At 39.4% G+C, this 22556-nt stretch overlaps 1 protein-coding gene across 3 annotated transcripts in view; it reads left to right on the top strand.

Moving 5' to 3' along the window:
• Positions 1–19215, top strand: part of FARSB (phenylalanyl-tRNA synthetase subunit beta) — an 83875-nt gene extending 64660 nt beyond the window's left edge. For all 3 annotated transcript variants that reach the window (XM_031008582.3, XM_063695241.1, XM_055380555.2), the window contains exon 17: positions 18938–19215. In XM_031008582.3, the coding sequence (XP_030864442.2) occupies positions 18938–19089 (152 nt within the window). In that variant the 3' untranslated portion in view covers positions 19090–19215. The remainder of the gene's footprint in view (positions 1–18937) is intronic.
• Positions 19216–22556: the final 3341 nt, after the last annotated feature.

Here is a 22556-nt window from a genome sequence, read left to right as displayed (position 1 = left end):
GTGTAGGACTAGGGCAATAATTTTTTTTAAACTTTGTTATTATAAAAAATTAAAAACATACATAAAAATAAAGAGACTAGCATAATAAGTCCTGATGTCCCCATTGTCTAATTTCAACAATGATCAGTACAGAGTCAATTTTGTTTCATTGGTACCCTCACCCACTTTCCACACTACTAAATTATTTTGAAGCAAATCTAAGACATTGCATTATTCCCAGTTGTAAATACAACAAGATGCATCTCTACAATACAGGAACTCCTCTTTTAAAAAGCATAACTGCAATATCATCACACAAAATTAACAATAATTTCTGAATATCAACAAGTATCCACGTATCCAGTCAATGTCCCCCTTTCCCAATGGTCTTTTCTTTTTTTTTTTTTTTGGCCTAAAACGGTGGGATATCTTTTTTTTTTTTTTTTTTTTTTTAATACTGTTAAGTTCTAGGGTACATATGCACAATGTGCAGGCTTGTTACATATGTATACATGTGCCATGTTGGCGTGCTGCCCCCATTAACTTGTCATTTACATTAGGTATTTCTCCTAATGCTTTCCCTCCCCCCTTCCCCCACCCCCACGACAGGCCCCAGTATGTGATGTTCCACTTCTGTGTCCAACTGTTCTCATTGTTCAATTCCCACCTATGAGTGAGAACATGCGGTGTTTGGTTTTTTGTCCTTGCAATAGTTTGCTGAGAATGATGGTTTCCAGTTTCATCCATGTCCCTAAAAAGGACACGAACTCGTCCTTTTTTATGGCTGCATAGTATTCCATGGTGTATATGTGCCACATTTTCTTAATCCAGTCTATCATTGACAGACATTTGGGTTGGTTCCAAGTCTTTGCTATTGTGAATAGTGCCGCAATAAACATACGTGTGCATGTGTCTTTATAGCAGCATGATTTATAATCCTTTGGGTATATACCCAGTAATGGGATTGCTGGGTCAAATGGTATTTCTAGTTCTAGATCCCTCAGGAATCGCCACACTGTCTTCCACAATGGTTGAACTAGTTTACAGTCCCACTAACAGGGTGAAAGTGTTCCTATTTCTCCACATCCTCTCCAGCACCTGTTGTTTCCTGACTTTTTAATGATCGCCATTCTAACTGGTGTGAGATGGTATCTCATTGTGGTTTTGATTTCGTTTCTCTGATGGCCGGTGATGATGAGCATTTTTTTCATGTGTCTGTTGGCTGCATAAATGTCTTCTTTTGAGAAGTACGTGTTCATATCCTTCGCCTACTTTTTGATGAGGTTGTTTGATTTTTTTCTTGCAAATTTGTTCAAGTTCTTTGTAGATTCTGGATATTAGCCCTTTGTCAGATGGGTAGATTGCAAAAATTTTCTCCCATTCTGTAAGTTGCCTGTTCACTCTGATGGTAGTTTCTTTTGCTGTGCAGAATCTCTTTACTTTAATTAGATCCCATTTGTCTATTTTGGCTTTTGTTGCCATTGCTTTTTGTGTTTTAGTCATGAAGTCCTTGCCCAGGCCTATGTCCTGAATGGTATTGCCTAGGTTTTCTTCTAGGATTTTTATGGTTTTAGGTCTAACATTTAAGTCTTTAATCCATCTTGAATAAATTTTTGTATAAGGTGTAAGGAAGGGATCCAGTTTCAGCTTTCTACATATGGCTAGCCAGTTTTCCCAGTGCCATTTGTTAAATAGGGAATCCTTTCCCCATTTTTTGTTTTTGTCAGGTTTGTCAAAGATCAGATGGTTGTAGATGTGTGGTATTATTTCTGAGGGCTCTGTTCTGTTCCATTGGTCTATATCTCTGTTTTGGTAACAGTACCATGCTGTTTTGGTTACTGTAGCCTTGTAGTATAGTTTGAAGTCAGGTAGCATGATGCCTCCAGCTTTGTTCTTTTTGCTTAGGATTGTCTTGGCAATGCAGGCTCTTTTTTGGTTCCATATGAACTTTAAAGTAGTTTTTTCCAAATCCATGAAGAAAGTCATTGGTAGCTTGATGGGGATGGCATTGAATCTATAAATTACCTTGGGCAGTATGACCATTTTCACGATATTGATTCTTCCTATCCATGAGCATGGAATGTTCTTCCATTTGTTTGTATCCTCTTTTATTTCCTTGAGCAGTGGTTTGTAGTTCTCCTTGAAGAGGTTTTTCACATCCCTTGTAAGTTGGATTCCTAGGTATTTTATTCTCTTTGTAGCAATTGTGAATGGGAGTTCACTCATGATCTGGCTCTCCGTTTGTCTGTTAATGTGTACAGGAATGCTTGTGATTTTTGCACATTGATTTTATATCCTGAGACTCTGCTGAAGTTGCTTATCAGCTTAAGGAGATTTTGGGCTGAGACGATTGGGTTTTCTAAATATACAATCATGTCATCTGCAAACAGGGACAATTTGACTTCAGTTTTCCTAATTGAATACCCTTTATTTCTTTCTCCTGCTTAATTGCCCTGGCCAGAACTTCCAACACTATGTTGAATAGGAGTGGTGAGAGAGGGCATCCCTGTCTTGTGCCAGTTTTCAAAGGGAATGCTTCCAGTTTTTGCCTATTCAGTATGATATTGGCTGTGGGTTTGTCATAAGTAGCTCTTATTTGAGATACGTTCCATCAATACCTAGTTTATTGAGAGTTTTTAGCATGAAGGGCTGTTAAATTTTGTTGAAGGCCTTTTCTGCATCTATGGAGATAATCATCTGGTTTTTGTCTTTGGTTCTGTTTATATGCTGGATTACGTTTATTGATTTGCATATGTTGAACCAGCCTTGCATCCCAGGGATGAAGCCAACTTGATCATGGTGGATAAGCTTTTTGATATGCTGCTGGATTCGGTTTGCCAGTATTTTATTGAGGATTTTTGCATCGATGTTCATCAGGGATATTGGTCTAAAATTCTCTTTTTTTTTGTTGTGTCTCTGCCAGGCTTTGGTATCAGGATGATGCTGGCCTCATAAAATGAGTTAGGGAGGATTCCCTCTTTTTATATTGATTGGAATAGTTTCAGCAGGAATGGTACCAGTGCCTCTTTGTACCTCTGATAGAATTTGGCTGTGAATCCATCTGGTCCTGGACTTTTTTTGGTTGGTAGGCTCTTAATTATTGCCTCAATTTCAGAGCCTGTTATTGATCTATTCAGGGATTCAATTTCTTCCTGGTGTAGTCTTGGGAGGGTGTATGTGTTGAGGAATTTATCCATTTCTTCTAGATTTTCTAGTTTATTTGTGTAGAGGTGTTTATAGTATTCTCTGATGGTAGTTTGTATTTCTGTGGGATCAGTGGTGATATCCCCTTTATCATTTTTTTAGTGCGTCTATTTGATTCTTCTCTCTTTTCTTCTTTATTAGTCTTGCTAGTGGTCTATCAATTTTCTTGATCTTTTCAAAAAACCAGCTCCTGGATTCATTGATTTTTTGAAGGGTTTTTTGTGTCTCTATCTCCTTCAGTTCTGCTCTGATCTTAGTTATTTCTTGCCTTCTGCTAGCTTTTGAATGTTTTTGCTCTTGCTTCTCTAGTTCTTTTAATTGTGATGTTAGGATGTTGATTTTAGATCTTTCCTGCTTTCTCCTGTGGGCATTCAGTGCTATAAATTTCCCTCTACACACTGCTTTAAATGTGTCCCAGAGATTCTGGTATGTTGTGTCTTTGTTCTCATTGGTTTCAAAGAACATCTTTATTAATGACTTCATTTCGTTAGGTACCCAGTAGTCATTCGGGAACACGTTGTCCAGTTTCCATGTAGTTGTGTGATTTTGAGTAAGTTTCTTAATACTGAGTTCTAATTTGATTACACTGTGGTCTGAGAGACAGTTCGTTATAATTTCTGTTCTTTTACATTTGCTGAGGAGTGCTTTACTTCCAACTATGTGGTCAGTTTTGGAATAAGTGCGATGTGGTGCTGAGAAGAATGCATATTCTGTTGATTTGGGATGGAAAGTTCTGCAGATGTCTATTAGGTCCACTTGGTGCAGAGCTGAGTTCAAGTCCTGGATATCCTTGTTAACTTTCTGTCTCATTGATCTGTCTAATGTTGACAGTGGGTTGTTAAAGCCTCCCATTATTATTGTGTGGGAGTCTGAGTCTCTTTGTAGGTCTCTAAGGACTTGCTTTATGAATCTGGGTGCTCCTGTATTGGGTGCATATATATTTAGGATAGTTAGCTCTTCTTGTTGAATTGATCCCTTTACCATTATATAATGGCCTTCTTTGTCTCTTTTGTTCTTTTGGTTTAAAGTCTGTTTTATCAGAGACTAGGATTGCAAAACCTGCTTTTTTTTGTTTTCCATTTGCTTGGTAGATCTTCCTCCATCCCTTTATTTTGAGCCTATGTATATCTCTGCATGTGAGATGAGTCTCCTGAATACAGCACACTGATGGGTCTTGATTCTATCCAATTTGCCAGTCTGTGTCTTTTAATTGGGGCATTTAGCCCATTTACATTTAAGGTTAATATTATGTGTGAATTTGATCCTGTCATTATGATGTCAGCTGGTTATTTTGCTCATTAGTTGATGCAGTTTATTCCTAGCATCAATGGTCTTTACAATTTGGTGTTTTTGCAGTGGCTGGTACCGGTTGTTCCTTTCCATGTTTAGTGCTTCCTTCAGGAGTTCTTGTAAGGTAGGCCTGGTGGTGACAAAATCTCTCAGCATTTGCTTGTCTGTAAAGGATTTTATTTCTCCTTCACTTATGGAGCTTAGTTTGGCTGGATATGAAATTGTGGGTTGAAAATTCTTTTCTTCAAGAATGTTGAATATTGGTCCCCACTCTCTTCTGGTTTGTAGAGTTTCTCCTGAGAGATCCACTGTTAGTCTGATGGGCTTCCCTTTGTGGGTAACTGGACCTTTCTCTCTGGCTGCCCTTAACATTTTTTTCCTTCATTTCAACCTTGGTGAATCTGACAATTATATGTCTTGGAGTTGCTGTTCTTGAGGAGTACCTTTGTGGTGTTCTCTGTATTTCCTGAATTGAATGTTGGCCTGCCTTGCTAGGTTGGGGAAGTTCTCCTGGATAATATCCTGTAGAGTGTTTTCCAACTTGGTTCCATTCTCCCCGTCACTTTCAGGTACACCAGTCAAACGTAGGTTTGGTCTTTTCACATAGTCCCATATTTCTTGGAGGCTTTGTTCATTTCTTTTTACTCTTTTTTCTCTAAACTTCTCTTCTGGCTTCATTTCATTCATTTGATCTTCAGTCACCGATACCCTTTCTTCCACTTGATCCAATCAGCTACTGAAGCTTGTGCATGCGTCACGTAGTTCTCGTGCCCTGGTTTTCAGCTCCATCAGGTCATTTAAGGTCTTCTCTATGCTGTTTATTCTACTTAGCCATTCTAATCTTTTTTCAAGGTTTTTAGCTTCTTTGCGATGTGTTCGAGCATCCTCCTTTAGCTCAGAGAAGTTTGTTATTACTGATCTTCTGAAGCCTACTTCTGTCAACTTGTCAAAGTCATTCTCTGTCCAGCCTTGTTCCATGGCTGGCGAAGAGCTGCGTTCCTTTGGAGGAGAAGAGGTGCTCTGATTTTTAGAATTTTCAGCTTTTCTGCTCTGGTTTCTCCCCATCTTTGTGGTTTTATCTAATTTTGGTCTTTGATGATGGTGACCTACAGATGGGGTTTTGGTGTGGATGTCCTTTTTGTTGATGTTGATGCTATTCCTTTCTGTTTGTTAGTTTTCCTTCTAACATTCAGGACCCTCAGCTGCAGGTCTGTTGGAGTTTGCTGGAGGTCCACTCCAGACCCTGTTTGCCTGGGTATCACCAGTAGAGGCTGCAGAACAGCAAATATTGTAGAACGGCAAATGTTGCTGCCTGATCCTTCCTCTGGAAGCTTTGTCTCAGAGGGCCACCCGGCTGTATGAGGTGTCAGTCGGCCCCTACTGGGAGGTATCTCCTAGTTAGGTTACTCGGGGGTCAGGGACCCACTTGAGGAGGCAGTCTGTCGGTTCTCAGATCTCAAACTCTGTGCTGGGAGAACCACTACTCTCTTCAAAGCTGTCAGACAGGGAAGTTTAAGTCTGCAGAAGTTTCTGCTGCCGTTTGTTCAGCTATGCCCTGTCCCCAGAGGTGGAGTCTACAGAGGCAGGCAGGCCTTGTTGAGCTGAGGTGGGCTCCACCCAGTGTGAGCTTCCTGGCTGCTTTGTTTACCTACTCAAGCCTCAGCAGTGGCGGATGCCCCTCCCTCAGCCTCGCTGCAGCCTTGCAGTTCGATCTGGGACTGCTGTGCTAGCAGTGAGCGAGGCTCCGTGGGCGTGGGACCCTCTGAGCCAGGCATGGGATATAATCTCCTGGTGTGCTGTTTGCTAAGACTGTTGGAAAAGGGCAGTACTAGGGTGGGAGTGGCCTGATTTTCCAGGTACCATCTGTCACGGCGTCCCTTGGCTAGGAAAGGGAATTCCCCGACCCCTTGTGCTTACTGGGTGAGGAGATGCCCTGCCCTGCTTTGGCTCACACTCCATGGGCTGCACCTAGTTTCCAGCAAGTTCCAGTGAGACGAACCTGGTACCTCAGTTGGAAATGCAGATATCACCTGTCTTCTGCGTTGCTCACGCTGGGAGCTGTAGACTGGAGCGGTTCCTATTCGGCTATCTTGGACCCCAAATTCAGGGCAATAATTTTTTAAACTTTTTTGGGGGGAATTGGATGGAAACTCCCTTTAAGCAACTTCTATAACTGAAGTCCCCATTTTGTTAATTTTTTATTTTGAAATAGTCAAAATTTATCTTAAAAATGCAAGTGGTATGCAAAATTTTTTTTCCTGAACTGTTTGAGAGCTAATCTGATATCATGTTACCCCTGAATACTTTGGTGTATATTTCCTATAAACAAGGACATCATTCTCTATAACTGTAATAATAATCATCAAAATCAGATGAACATGGATGTTTATGTTAACCACCATTTAACCCTCAGGCCCTATGCAAGTTTTATCAATTGTCCTTTATAGCTGTATTAGTCCGTTCTCATGCTGCTATGAAGAAATATCCAAGACTGAGTAATTTATAAAGAAAAGAGGTTTAATTGACTCACAGTTCTGCATGGCTGGCGAGGCCTCAGGAAACTTAAAATCATGGTGAAAGGCATTTCATCACAGGGCGGCAGGAAAGTGAGTAAAGGGGGTGAGAGTGAGTAAAGGGGGAAATGCGTCTTAAAAAACCATCAGATCTTGTGAGAACTCCCTTACTGTCACAAGAACAGCATGGGGATAACTGCCTCTATGTCTCAATTACCTCCCACCCAGACCCTCCCATGGGGATTATGGGAACTACATTTCAAGATGAGATTTGGGTAGGGACACAGCCAAACCATATCAATAGCAAAGAGTCACTTGTTTTCTTCAGCCATCATGTCTCATTAGTCTCCTTCTGGTGACTTCTAGAATAGTCTTTTCTTCACTTTCATGACCTTGACACTTGAAGATTACAGGCCAGTTATTTTGTAGCATGTTCCTCAATTTTGGTTTGTCTGATGTTTCTTCACTAATTAAATTCCTGTTAGGCATCTTTGGAGGAATGGTAGACAAGTAATGCTAACTTCCCAGTGCATGTTATGAAGTGGCCACAATTTTCATTTATCCCATAACTGATAATGTTCACTGTAATCACTTAATTAAGGTTGTAGCTACCAGTCATCTGTACTGTAAAGTTATTCTTTTCTCCATTATAATTAATAAATGTCTTGTGGGGGAAGAGCTTTGAAATTATGTAAATATACTGTTTCTAATCAGTTTTCCTATATATTTAGTTATGTCAGTATGGACTCGTTGCTGATTTTAGTCAGTGTATTTAGATCCATTACAGTCATTTATTTTGATGCTCAAATTGTCCCCAATTTGGCCAGCAGGAGTCCCTTGAAGCTGGCTTCAGTTTTCTTTTAACATGTACCCCTCCCTGTGTCCATGTGTTCTTGTTGTTCAACTCCCACTTATGAGTGAGAACATGCAGTGTTTGGTTTTCTGTTCCTGTGTTAGTTTATCTCTTTTTCTTTATTGAGAATCTTGGTTCCTAGTGAATTTACATTATTGCTCTTTTTTTTTTTTTTTTCCTTTTGGAGACATAGTCTTGCTCTGTCCGCCAGGCTGGAGTGCAATGGCGTGATCTCGGCTCACTGCAACCTCTGCCTCCTGAGTTCAAGCAATTCTCCTGCCTCAGCCTCCCGAGTAGCTGGGATTACAGGTGCCTACCACCACACCCGACTAATTTTTTGTATTTTTAGTAGAGATAGGGTTTAATCATGTTGGCCAGGCTGGTCTTGACTCCTTACCTCAAGTGATCTGCCTTCCTCAGCCTCCCAAAGTGCTGGGGTTACAGGCGTGAGCCACTGCGCCCGAATTTACATTATTGCTTGTTTACTCATTCTGTTTATCTATTTATCTATCATAGTTTCAAAATAAAAACACTATTATCAACAATATGATTATTGAAAGCAGTTTAAAATTTATCCTTATTACTTTTTGTACTTAGAATATAGGCTATGAATAAGGGACGTAGAGAGAACTCTGGCTTCCACACCGTTCCCTCCCTGCCTCTATAGGTTATGATTTTTATTAGTTTTCAGTTTATTCTTCTGATGTATGTGTGCACACACCTGCGTGTGTGTGTTCATATTCTCTTCCACTCTTTCAGCTGAGGGGCTGATACTTTACACACTGTTCTGTACCTTTCTTTGTTTTACCTGACAGCCTACATTGGAGATGATTCTGTAGCAGCATATAGAGATCTTCCTCCTTCCTTTTGACTTCTCTGGGGTACTTCATTTTATGGAGTTCCACAGTGTAATCAACTAATTTCCTGTTGATTAACATTGAGTCGTTTCCAATCTTTTGCTATTACAGATTGTGTTACAGAGAATAGTCTTGTGCATATGTTATTTGGTAATGCCACTGTATCTCTGGGACAGATTCCTAGAAGTATGGGATCACTGGGACAAAGTAAATAAATTCATATTTTCACTAGGCACTGCCAAACACCCCTCCATAGGATTTCTAGTTCCAACGTTGTACAAACGCTGCAGCAACACTTGAGAGGACTTATTTCTCCACAGCCATGGTCACCAGACTTCTTGTCTTTGCCAGTCTTTCAGATGGGAAATGGTGTCTCACTGTAGTTTTAATTGAATTTCCCTTGCCATGAGCAAATGTAACATATTTACATGTTTACAAGGACATTTTTATTTCCTTTTCTGTGATCCACCTGTCTTCTTCCTTATTTCTTTAGGTTTGTCAATCTTCTCTAGTTTTAGGAACCTTCTATGTAGTGCGGCTGTCAACCCTTCGTGATATACATACGCTATTTTTTCAGTTTGTCAACTGTCTTTTGACTCCAACTGCTCAGAAGCTAATAGCATATCTATTATGGTTTATCTAGGAAATTAGAAAATTGTTGAAAAACCACTTTTTTGACATTTCCTGTATTTATTTCTAACAAGCAAGATTCTAGAAACCTTTAATAACTAAATGCTTGCTCTGATTTTTAAAAATATGTTAATCCATAGTCTGCTTTGTTTAAAAATTGGAAATGTTTCTTTTACTATGGACTTTTGGGGCAGTGGGGATGCAGAAACATAACAGAACATCCATTAGAGATCTGTCTTCTCCAGTTTCATTCATCTGTCAGCACATTTCTTCTCTCCCATATTATTCCTTTTTTGAGAGACTCCTTTCTGCTTTTTAGCTTAAATTACTCTTCTATATATATATATTACATCATTGCAGAAATCCAACAGATTGACATTCATTTAAAGTATTCCCAATACCTTCATAAAAATGATAGGAGGCCTGTTAACTTTACTGAGGTCTCAATTGTGATTTTTACTTTGACCAATTATTTTGTTTTACACTGGGGTTGAATAGCTGTGGCCTAACCTTGGGCTTTTTGAGAAATGAATGCTGTCATTCATTTGGGTGACTTGGGCAACCTTGGAAATACATCTGAGCACCTGTTGGCTCATGTGGGCTGTGGGTCAGGAATGTGATCTTCTTGCTGAGGGTCTTATGAGGCCAAGTAAAATGTCTCAAGACCCCCTGGCCCTTCCTGTCTTGTAGGGTTTTTTGTGTTATAGTTGTACTTTCCTCTACTTCTCCCCTTCCAAGAACCAGAACCCTCATTTTCCCCCTTCCGAGTCACTATATTTTGTCGCTCACCTTTCAGGAGATAAAGGTTTCTAGTCACTCTCATAATCCCTAAAGTCCCTTAGTTTGTGAATTGCATTCTCTGAAAAAAGGTTTCCTCTTGGAATTATTTTCCTAGGTTGATTTGGGGTATTTTTTTTTCCTACCATTGGAATTTTTTTTTAAAGGCAGTAGTTGTGTTATGCAGGAGAAAGTTTTTTATTGGTGTTGTACAAGATGAGATCAATATAATCTTCTATTTGTGGTTTGTTGCTAGTACCACTACTAGAAGTGCATTGTTTAACATTTTGCTATATAAGGAGCTACACAATGATTCATTTTCTTTTTACCTATGTAGTACTATTTTTTTTTTTGAGATGTTGTCTCACTATGTTGCCCAGGCTAGTTTTGAACACCTGGTCTCAAGCCACCTTCCTGCCTCAGCCTCCCAAAGCACTAGGATTGCAGGTGTACACCACTATGCCTCACCTTTAGTACTACTTTTAGAAAAGGGAAGTAATCCAAGAAAGACTCTATGCTTACAGAAGCCTTATTTATACTAATGAATAATAGGAAACAACTTCAGGATTAAATACTTGAAAAATAAGTTGACAAGCTATGACATATAAATATAATGGAATGTGATTAAAATGTCTTTAGACACGTGAATACAAACTCACTTGAAAAAGCAGTTCCCAAGATGGAATAGACATTAATTCATTATATATAATATTTATTATGTATAATATTCATGTATATAATATTTACTTATATGTAATGAATATGTTGTTTGTAAAACCTTAGGATGCATGCTAATCAACTGTGATAGAGTCCGTATAACACTGAGTGTTGTGGCAAGTCGTTCTGTCACTAATCCATGTGATTAAAGACTTAATTCCTTCACGCCAGTTTCTTCATCTGTAAAATGGCAATGACGATATCTGTCCCATCAACACCCTAGAGTTGTCGGGGGAGGCAGTTGCAAGAATTTGTGAAAGCATTTTGGAATGTGTAAATCTCCTCAGAGTAAACTTGGAGTAGATCTTAGGTCTATCTGTCTTCAGAAAAGCAACGTTGGATGAGCTACAGACTGGGTTTCAGGAGAACCTGAGTTCTGATCTCAATTCTGCTCCTACCTGTTTTCTTAACCTGTCTAGTATCTATTTTTTTCATATATTTAGCGAAGGAAATGGACAGGATTGCTTCCAAGGTCATTTCCAGTTTTAAGAGTTTGCAGGAGTTTAAATTCAGAAGGAGTTTCTGCCACAAGTTCTAACATTTCAGCTCTTTTTCTTTGCCTTTGTAGATGGTGTCCCTGTGGTACTTGTCTGCTGAAATAATTCCAGCTTTGTTTCAAGAATCTGAAATTTATTCATACAAGTACCTGTGTTATATGGGATTTAAAAAATAAATAGTTCTGTTTTCCATGGAAGGCTCTAGGTTTTGTCAGTATTGTGCTGTATTAATATTACAGACCCTACTTGGGTATGTCCTAAGGTGGAAGATGATGAACTGTCAGTCTTTCTTATTTTCTCTTAAGTTTTGTTTGTTTATTTAATTGTAAACCAGAAGAAGTTTGTAAACACGAAATGGACAGCTTGACCAAAAGCTTAAAAACATTCTGCTTTAGGCCTTATGTGCCTGTGGGCCACACACAGAGGAGCTGATTCCACGGCCCTTCTTCACCTTTTGCTTACTCTCCAGCCTCTACTATTGCTTGCCTAGGGCAAGCCTCCTAATCTCCTTGTGCTTCACTTTTTCCCATCTGTAACTTGTCTGTCCCACAAAGGGCTTGGCCAGGGCTGCACTGGGAATGAGTGAATAGAAGGCGAGGTGCCATGTTTTTGCAATTTCATTATTCTTTCGTTTTTCTTTTCTTTGTTTTTGAGATGGAGTCTCACTCTATCACCCAGGCTGGAGTGCAGTGGTGAGATCTCAGCTTACTGCAACCTCCCCCTCCCGAGTTCAAGCAATTCTCTTGTCTCAGCCTCCCGAGTAGCTGGGACTACAGGCGCCCACCGTCACGCCTGGCTAATTTTTTTTGTATTTTTTAGTAGAGATGGGGTTTCACTGTGTTAGCCAGGATGGTCTCGATCTCCTGACCTCATGATCCGCCTGCCTTGGCCTCCCAAAGTGCTGGGATTACAGGCATGAGCTACTGTGCCCGGCCCCAGCTAATTTTTTTGTATTTTTAGTAGAGACGGGCTTTCACCATGTTGGCCAGGATGGTCTCAATCTCCTGACCTCGTGATCTTCCCGCGTTGGCCTCCCAAAGTGCTGGGATTACAGGCGTGAGCCACCGTGCCCAGCCTCCTTTTTCTTTTACATGCCGTACTTGTCACCTGAAATCTTACTCTGAAACTAAAACAGCTATCAAAATTACATGTTTAAAGTTATGTTTGCACTAAGTTAGCTAAAGGTCTCAATTGAATAAGTTAACTAATTGTGAAATTTGGATACAATCTCATATAGTCGACATTTCCATTCTTTCCTTAATTAGCCCTACCACAATCTCTTTTTAATTATTTCACTGTACTTGTGGAGGAAGTAATAAATTATTCCTTTTGGTTTGAGAAATAATCCCCTTAAAGATTTTTGTCAGGTGAAAGACTGGGTAAAGAACCATTTGTTGGCCCAAGAAGGCAGAGTGATTTCTTTTATTTTTGAAGTTGTTATTCTAAATATATTCTATACATATTGAAGAAATGTGAAAATTTTGGGGGAAAATGATATGGGTGTCAGACAAATATAGGATGATGGCATTATTTAAGAACAGAAGTTTTCAAAACAGACTGACAGTGAGGGTACTTTTTAACCTAGAGGTAAAAATCCTTTGGTTTTACACAGTTTGAGAGTGATTTAAAGTTACAATTAGCTGGGTCATCTTAAAGCTCTTCCAACATTCCTGACCTCCTTTAGGTTTTAAAATATGAGTGTGCATGTGTGCATGAGAGACACATAGTTAAGATTAGACTTTAAAATAGATCTCAACGTTTCCCGAGCATTTTCTATTTAATCATTTCGTATTTGCCCTAATTAACTAAATGTTTCATAAGAAATGTTAAAAAGTAAAAACCACAGGAATAAATTATAAATGATAAATTTCTCTACACAAATTAAGACTGGGAAATTTTGGAGTTACGATTCTAAATATTTAGTCACAAGGAGATTGTGGTAATTGTTAAAAGATGGTTGTTTATTGAAGACATTTCTCCATCACTTAGAGGACTAGGTAGTGTGGGTTTTGCTGATTTCTTTTGAAGCATAAGGTCCTACAGGATCCTGTCCGGATTTGTAATAGTATGCCCTGCCCTGTGTTGATGGAATGTTGCTGCGTCATGGGCTCCCTGAGTTCCATGCTGTGGGGTTAAGTAGGTACCAGTTCCCTCACATCCAGTTGCCTTCACTTTAAGAGTTAATGGTGTCTGCAGGTGTGTTGGGATTAGCACTGTAAAGTTGTGTGAGGGGGGTTTCTTTCTTTTGATCTTCAGAAAGGGATGAAAGATGGCCATTAAACTCAAGGGATTAGGTCCCCTCTCTTTACAGACTTTAGGTACCATAAATATTTCACTTCAAATGCAAGGTGAAGAATTGTATACATCAGGGGAAAATAGGTGTTTTATATTACCAGTTGGAAATTATTCAGTCTCCACTTACAAATTAAATGGTCTTTGCAGAGACATTTTCTCCCAACTGAGTGTACTAGGATCTGAAAAAATGTTTGTGTGTTTTATATCTCAATAGTGATTTTTTTTCCTCCTCATATTCCTAAACCTTTTTCTTTCCTTTTATAAGCTCTAATGTCTTACCTACATTGTACCGTTTTCCCCCTTGAGTTCTCTCCCCTTGTTGTAGTCCATCGGTGCCCTCAAAAAACTGCTGGTTCTAAAACTTCGAGAACAGCCACCTTTAAGAATGACACCATGCTCACGTGGGATAAGTGTGTGTTTCGTTTTATAGCCTCTGTATGCTGTCTCTTCCTTTAAATCAACATTGTTTAGAAAAGGAAGGTGATGTTGATGAGCTGGCAGCAGAGTCCTACAATTCCTGTTACTGCATTCTCAGAAAACTAGTGGGAAACCAGGAGGAAGTTCCTCCTCTGTAGGAAATTATGGTTCCAGTCTCATTCCACACTTTGCCTTGTCACCCACCCTGTCAATTTCACCCCAGTATGGAACACTGGAGATGTTTTTTTCCCCTTTTCTGGGAGGAGAAGGGCTTGGGTAGATGCCAGCCCCCGAATCAGCCTGTGAAATGATTATTCCTCCCTTCACTCCATAGTACATAATTACTCACTTAGAACATATTTACAGTACATTCAGTTGGCCCAGTGGCTTACAATATCTATATAATTTTGTATTTTTTTAGTTCATCCCTGAAGTTGGAGACTTATGTATAGTTAAAACTCATGATGATAGTTTCTGTTGTTTGCTATGACATATGTGACATAGGGACATTCCTTTTCCAGTGTTCCCTGCCCCCCCCCTTTATATTTTGTTCTTATCTCTTTATTGCAGAAATTTTGGGTGGTTAAGTATCAAATTGCAAGCAGTACAATATGTGGGTTCGAGCCTCACATCATGTATTAGTAATGTAAAAAAAAAAGGAAAAATAAAATTGTATGAGTAGATGACTTTTTACAGATGGGCTAAATAAAATACCAAATGAATGAGTCGAATATAGCCAGTGGCAGGAATTAAGACCCTTAATTAAGATCAGGAATTAAGACCCTGATTAAGAAGGTGCTTGATAACACCTTCTAATGTTTTCAGATTAGGGGGTCTGCTCAGTTACCTCCTTAAGCTTCTACTTCCGATGCTCCCTAAAATTATAGGAATGACTCTACGTGTAAAGCTTATCCAAACTTTGGGCCTATAATATTTCTCTTAAAAAAAAAAAAAGATGAGGCAAAAAGAAACTGTGAAAAGTGTTTAGCAATGAGCAAGAGAGGGAGCTTACAAACTCTTTGATGGTCAATTAGCCAGAAAATGTGCTAAAGCCTGGGTGCTGTGCTGGATTACAGGCCCAGGAATTACCCCCAAGGTCCTCAGAGTGGTCCTGCCGTCTGAGCACAGAGACAATTACAGACCTCTAGGAGATGCTACAAAGGCTTTAATTAAGGGACTTACTAACACCCCACTAAGTTTTGGAAATTGAATTCTTTTTTGTGCTTACCTGATGTTTCTTTTGTCCAGACTTTCACATGTATTTCAACAGAGAACACTATTTCCCCCACATCTGTTTTATGTTGGAAGCCGTTTACTGTGATAGCAGCAAAGCTGAGAGTTTAACCAGTATAAGGAAGTAGGTAGAAAAGCGGGCTCGGAGGCTTTTTGCTGGGGAGCATTTTGGGCTTAGATTGAAAATTGTAACACTACACATCTTGAAACATCAGTAAGAGAAAACTAATGTACTTTATAGAATTTGAATTTTAGAATTCCCATTTCACAAAGCAGTGTCATTTTCTTTGAAATGGCAACTTTATGTTTCTAGACACAGCATGCTGCTCTTTCTCTAAAAATATGTTTTTGTTTGTTGATGCTATAAGGTTAGCCTTTGGCTACCACCCAGGTCTGATTTTTCACAAGCCTAGACTCATATTTTGTTCCATTTAGATGTGACTGTTTTTATTTCTGGAAATACTCTGCTTTAAGGCGCATTAGTCCTAGCTAGAGCACTATGATCACATTAATCTACCGGAGTTATTGTGCTCAACTACCCCCTTTCTGCCAACAGTGGAGAGAGATGCTCTCATCTTTGAACTCTAGGGCCTAATGGTTGCCCAAGTCAGCTATATCTCCCTTGTTTTCTTAGTGAAGTAGTTATTCTCTCTTCTGTCCTTTGAAGCAATTCCCTTCTGCCTGCAAAGTTTGGTTTGAACCTTAAAGGTTTTCAAAAGCACTAAGAAATACTTCTGTTTTAGTAACGTTATATTTTCCTTCAGTATTTCTAGTTTACATGTAATATCTGTCAAGTGGCACATTTTTTAGGTTCTCTCTGTTGTACCAACAGACAACTTGAAGGAGCTTTTATGTGCGTACCACTTAATTTGTGTATGAGGAGGACAGAACCTTAACCTTGCTGAAAAGAGGAGTCGATAAGAAAATCACAAGAAGTGTTTAACCTGTGATGACAATTTTCACTTGCCATTTTTTCATTTTTCACAAGGTCAGATATAAAGTGTGCAGTTTCAGCAAAGTCGAGTTTATAGAGGAATCTTATGACTGGGCTTCATTTTTACATGTGGGTTGGTAGGGAAGGATAATTTGTATTGGATGATAGGGCAGCATGCTTCCTTTTTACGTGTGAGTTGGTAGGGGAGGATGATTAGTATTGGACAAGAGGGCAGCAGGCTCCTGTATGTGCTGTCAGCTCCACTGGGCCGCTGTGAAGGCCTTCTGACCCCAGAGCAGTTTGAGATGCTGCAGTGGCCTGGATGGGTCTATGTGCCCAGGTGACAGGTGAGAGCTTTTGATATTTATGTTATGTAGAATACTCATATGCTTGGATATGTTTTAAATAAAGCGTAATATGAATTTTAGTTCTTTTTTGCTTTTCTTTGAAAAGAGGGAAAATTATACTTAGTGACACAAATATTGTTTGTCTGATCAAGTACCTAACTGATTAATGAGCTAAAGCAAAGTTTGATCCAAACTTCTGGAGAGAGGTAAATCTGGCAACTGAAGAAGAATATAACTGAATTTTGCTAAAAAAAAGTGCTGATTCGAAAAGTTGTTTTATGAAGTAAAAATTCTAAGCTCTTATCTCTTAGGCTTTATTTTGCTAACATTGTTAGAACTAGCACATCTGGCTTAGATTCTAAAATAGTTTGGTTTTATGCTTGTAAAAATGAAACCAATCAAATTGGAATTGAAGATAGATGAAAGGATGGATTTTGGTACAATGAGGATTCTTAAACACAGTAAAGTTATCAGGGAAGATCCTGAACATTGCCTTTCTGAGTGTCCCTTAAAAATAGACTGGTGTCAAACATCAGCATCACACAATATACCCAGGTAACAAACTTGAACACGTACCCCTTGAATCTATTAATAAGATAAAAGTTCATAAAAACCACAGCAAGCTGGTGTCTTTTTTCAGGTAGTGTGGTTGTGTTCAAGTCTAGCTCTGTATAGGGGTGCTGGGGTGCTGGGATAAATAATTCCCAGCAGTCCTTCCAGTTCTGCAGTTCTTGATTATATTGCTTACCATCAACACCTTATATAATCTTCACTTACATGTCATTTGAAGATTTTTCTTCTCCTTTGGGGAGTCGAGGGGAGGAGAGTTTTGTCTTTTAAGTTAGACATTTATTTTGATAGAATTAAAATGTGCCATCTTTATCAGATTTAGTAATATTCATATGAATATGAATATTCATATTAATATGAAACTAAGGCTCTATAATATTAGTTGGGTTTGGTTTCTGCATTGTTTTATTTGGTTTCCCTCCCTATCCCTCACCCCAAGTGTGGATTAGTGTGCAGAGCCAGATAGTTAAATGCAGTCACTGAAATTCTTGCTTTAAAAGACAGTGAGGCAGAATTGTTTAGTTTGGAGAGATATGAAAAAGAGGCCACCTTAATATTTCACCTCTGTTGCTTGGGTTTACTTAAGAATGACAATTTAGAATATTTTCCAGCTCTTTCCCCAGAAATATAAACAAAGATCCTTCTCTGCTGGTCAAGAAATATGTGTAATTGTCCTTTGTCTCTGTGGTACTAACTTGACAGTAGCCGGTTCCCCTCCCCTCCAACCTGATTCTGTATTTCCTAAGCATGCTGACCTTGGAACCATTAGTAGAGACTCAGCAGTTTACTCTTTCATCAATAATGCACTCACTCTGAAGTGGCAGGCTGGACACTGTGGCCCAGCTCTGCATGGGTGTTTATAGTTTATGCCAGTAAATGTTTCTGTTGACTCGGTCAGGAGCTGCAGGCCTGATCCCTTTTCAAGTTGGTGGTGAGAGCAGTGAGTCAGCATATTTGTAAACTTCAGAAGAGTACAGAACACTGATAATTTACTGTGGCACTAGTAATTTCATGAATATGGAGTGGGCCCATATGTTCATTTTTAGCTCTGTAAATCTCAAGAACTGTTACTGCCTTGGTAAGCTGTATCAGTGCATTGGCACCCAGATAAAGAGAACTTTCTGCCTGTCTTGAAGTAAATGAGGCATCAACCCAGACTTGTGTTAGGCTGGCCTTTGCTGTGGTTTTACAGTAGATGCTCCAGAACTGCTTAGAAAGCTCTTTTCAGATGGGAATGTGGGTTGCCTTCTGGTAGCATGGCCTGTCATCAGAGGTGTGGTTCCCCGGTAGCCGGCCTATGACACTGCGGCTCCAGTTTCTTTATGTAATAAGGTGAGAAAGAGTGAGGAAGAGTTGTACAGAGCAAATGAATTCAGTGTCGATGTCTTATCCAGTGAGCGTTGCTATGGAAAAACCTGTTTGAAAACAGGTTCTTCCCATTAAGTTCATCAGTTTTATGTTTCATTTTTTTCCTTTTGGCCTTTTTAGGACCAGTTCCAAGTGCAGGCAGAGTTCCCCTAGGACTTCTGACTGTGGACCTTCAGCAGCCTCCATGATTTCATCCTTCCTGCTCGGGCCCCTGTTACCAAAAATACAGGGCCATTATTTTCATATTTGCCCCGGATTTTTTCCTTGCAAGAGTTTCTTGATAGCAAATCCTTCTTTTAAATACTAGAAAGTATGAGGAAGCGTTCTCTTTTCATAGCCAGTGGTTTAAAGAAGAATAGTTATTTTTAAAGTAGACTAGTGGGCTTTTAGTGTTAAATGTCTATTGACGTTTTGCCAGAAGAAACATTGATTTTTCTCTCACTTTCTCTTTTTCAGGGCCTGCTTTCTTCCCCGGGCGATGTGCAGAGATCTTTGCCAGGGGTCAAAGCGTCGGGAAGCTTGGGGTCCTTCATCCTGACGTTATCACCAAATTTGAGCTGACCATGCCCTGCTCCTCCCTAGAAATCAATATTGGACCCTTTTTGTGAAGATTGGTCTCTGTGGTGTGATTCTCTTCCCAGGTGTCCCTTTCTCCTCCCCTAGTGTCCTTAAGTCCTCCTCCACAGGGAACATCTATTTGGGCTTTGATGTTTAATAAAGTAGAAAGCACTGTCTGACTGTGTGGGTAGAGACCACCCTTTCCCTGCATATTAGGCCAGCTTGTGCCATATACGAATGTGGTGTCTGTGTGTGAAGCTGCATTGTTGGGTAAAAGCCCCGTGGAGTGCTGGAGAAATGCACTAGCAGAGTGCAGGATCTGTTCTGAAAGGCAGACGTGCTCCTCAGACATCAGAACATCACATTGGAACGGATTACTCCTGCGTAACAAGATCCCATTTCTTTCCTTATTGATAAAACAAGATAATCGATTAGAATTCATGTTGCATGAGTTCGAGATAACTGAGGGGTTTAGCTTTGATTTTCTACATTTGACATGTATTCATCGTTGAGAAACACTAAAATAACAATATTTTTAGAAAACGTTTAAGAATCAATTATGGTCCAACAATTATAGCTTCTGAGGTCAGTTTAAAGTGAAAGAAAAATCTGTAATACAAGGATTCAAAATATGGAGGGTGCATAGGTATTTTTTACTCTATCTGTGATACTCTAAGATAGAGTACATGCAACAAAGATCTGTTCTGCTGTAAGAGTTAAAATGGACAAGTATTGATATCAATGCAGTATGAACATTAGGAAACAATGAGAAGCTTATTTTTGCCATAGACCATACATGTTACTGTAATCAGTCAGTTATAAAATCATGGTTTTAAATACTTAATTGAGCTACTAGTTTTTCTCTTGTAGGGAGATATTAGACCTCTCTTTTTCTGAAGCTAAGCTTCAGCCAATCCTCCTTGTTTTATATCCTAATTTCCTTTCTTACTTCAATCTAGAATTCTCCAGTAGGTACCATCTCTGGAAAAAAGCTAGGTCTCATGTTTGAGACAAGTTCCCAGGTACTATTGAAGTAATAAGAAATATGATAAAATATAATACTTTAAAGTCCCAGTAGAAATAGCTAACAAAGGCCGGGTGCGCTGTGGCTCATGCCTGTAATCCTAGCACTTTGGGAGGCTGAGGTGGGCAGATCACTTGAGGCCAATAGTTTGAGATCAGCCTGACCAACATGATGAAATGCCATCTCCACTAAAAATATAAAAATTAGCCAGGCATGGTGGTGTGGGCCTGCAGTCCCAGCTACCTGGGAGGCTGAGTCAGGAAAATCTCTTGAACCGGGAGGTGGACGTTGCAGTGATCCCAGATTGTGCCACTGCCCTCCAGCCTGGGTGACAGAGTGAGATTCTGTCTACAAAAAAAAAAAAAAAAAAAAAAAAGAAGTAGCTAACAAAGATAGTGAAATAAGAATTATGTTTATGGATCTTTTGCTGAGTCTACTACTAGGAGAAAACCCGACCATATTACAACCTTGAATTGGGGCAGCAGTGTCTAACTCTGTAAGATTTGTGAACACACACACTTCCAGCTGACCCTTCACAGCTCTGTTATAAGCAGATCCTTACAACATTTTAAAAATGAAATATGCCCTCTAAAAATAATGCATGCCAAAAGGACTTGTATCCAGCATGCATAAAGATTTCTTAAAACTTAATAATAAAACTTAATAGTAAAAATAAAACAACTTTTTTAAAAATGTGCAAGAGTTGAACAAACATTTCCCAAAAGATGACATACGAATGAGCACTTGAAAAGATCCTCAACATCGTTAGTCATCAGGGAAATGCAACTAAAATTCACAATGATAAACTGCATACCCATTAAAATGGCTAAAATTTAAGACTCATAAATCAAATACTGCTGAGACTGGAGCAAGTGGAACTTTCATGCACTGCTGGTGAGTCACAATGTAAAATGTTACGTTGTGACTTCAGAAAATAGCTTGGCAGTCTCTTGAAACATACACCTACCATCTAGCCATTCTATTCCTAGGTTTACCCATATGGCCAAAGATTTTTATGCAGGTGTTCACAGTGTTACTTATAGTAGTTACAAATTGCAGTATATCCATACTATGAAATACTTCTCAGCAATAAGAAGGAATGAACTACTGATCCTCAAAACAACATGAATGAATTTCAAAACAGTATGCTAAGTGAAAGCAAGAGACACAAAAGACTCTATTTAATTCTATTTACCTGAGAGTCTAAAAAAGTCAAAAGCAGGTGGTCGGCAGGACCTCAGGAAAGAGAACTGACTGCAGTGGGTTAAGAGAAAACTTTTTGGGGTGATGGAAATTTTATCTTAATTGAGGTGGTAGGTGTACTTCAGGTGTAGGTTATACCTTTGTAAAGCTGGGAGAAAAAGAATGTAATGTAACATGTAGTATTTTACTGATTTTAACTACATAACACCAGTTGATAAATGCCTAGAGAAATAGCCTGAACTGTAGAATTGGCAGTTCTGCTCAAGGTGGCTCACTGGTCCACAGCCATTAATGATATATTCTCCCTTAGTTTCAGGTTCGCTCTAGTTAAAATCATGGCTTATGGATCATCATATGATAGCCCTTGTTGAAGTAGGTGGAACCATTTGTTCTGTCAGCAGCTACCCACCTGGATATTTTTGGGGGTGGCCAAAATTACTTGTAATGAAAAACCCACTAATGCCTAATTGTATATCCCAGCATGAAAGGGGAAAGATCAACTTCATGCATCATGTAGATGTTTCTGCCCTCGGAAGCAGGAAATGGTAGGAAGAAAAACAGTGTCGGCTGCTTTGGAAGAAGCGAATCCAGCTCATGAGTCGAGGCTCTGCAGCCAGATCATCTTACACTTGTCCCTGGTGAAGCATTTGAACTGGAGCCAGGGCAGTCTGTGAGTACTGCCAAAAGCCTTTATTACAGAAGATGCACACCTTCTTAGTAAAAACTGGGAGCTCTAGTATTAAAGTGAAAATTAAATGGAATTGATTTTTGTTCTAGCTTAGAAAAAACTTAAATTCTACCACTACAGCCTCACAGTCCTGCAGTGCTCTTCTAGTTTTGTTTGTTTTTTGTTTTTTTAGACGGAGTCTCGCTCTGTCACCCAGGCTGGAGTGCAATGGCGCAATCTTGGCTCACTGCAACCTCCACCTCCTGGGTTCAAGCAATTCTCCTGCCTCAGCTTCCCAAGTAGCTGGAACTACAGGTGTGTGCCACCATGCCTGGATAATTTTTGTATTTTTAGTGGAGACGGGGTTTCACCACGTTGGCTAGGCTGGTCTCGAACTTCTGACCTCAGGCGATCTGTCCACCTCTGCCTCCCAAAGTGCTGGGATTACAGGCGCCCAGCCTGCTCTTCTGTTTTTAAGTTATTTTTGAATTGATCTTTTTTCACATTTTAATTTTTTTGGTTTAATAACGGTATGAGAGTAGGAATTCTCCCTGATGTGTAGGGTGAAAACAGTTGAGTTTCAGAGAGATCAATAACTTACTCAGAAGTCACATGGCCAATAA

The sequence above is a fragment of the Gorilla gorilla genome, chromosome 11, assembly GCF_029281585.2.
Source record: "Gorilla gorilla gorilla isolate KB3781 chromosome 11, NHGRI_mGorGor1-v2.1_pri, whole genome shotgun sequence".
Lineage (NCBI taxonomy): Eukaryota > Metazoa > Chordata > Mammalia > Primates > Hominidae > Gorilla > Gorilla gorilla.
This window is presented reverse-complemented; position numbering and strand designations above follow the sequence as displayed.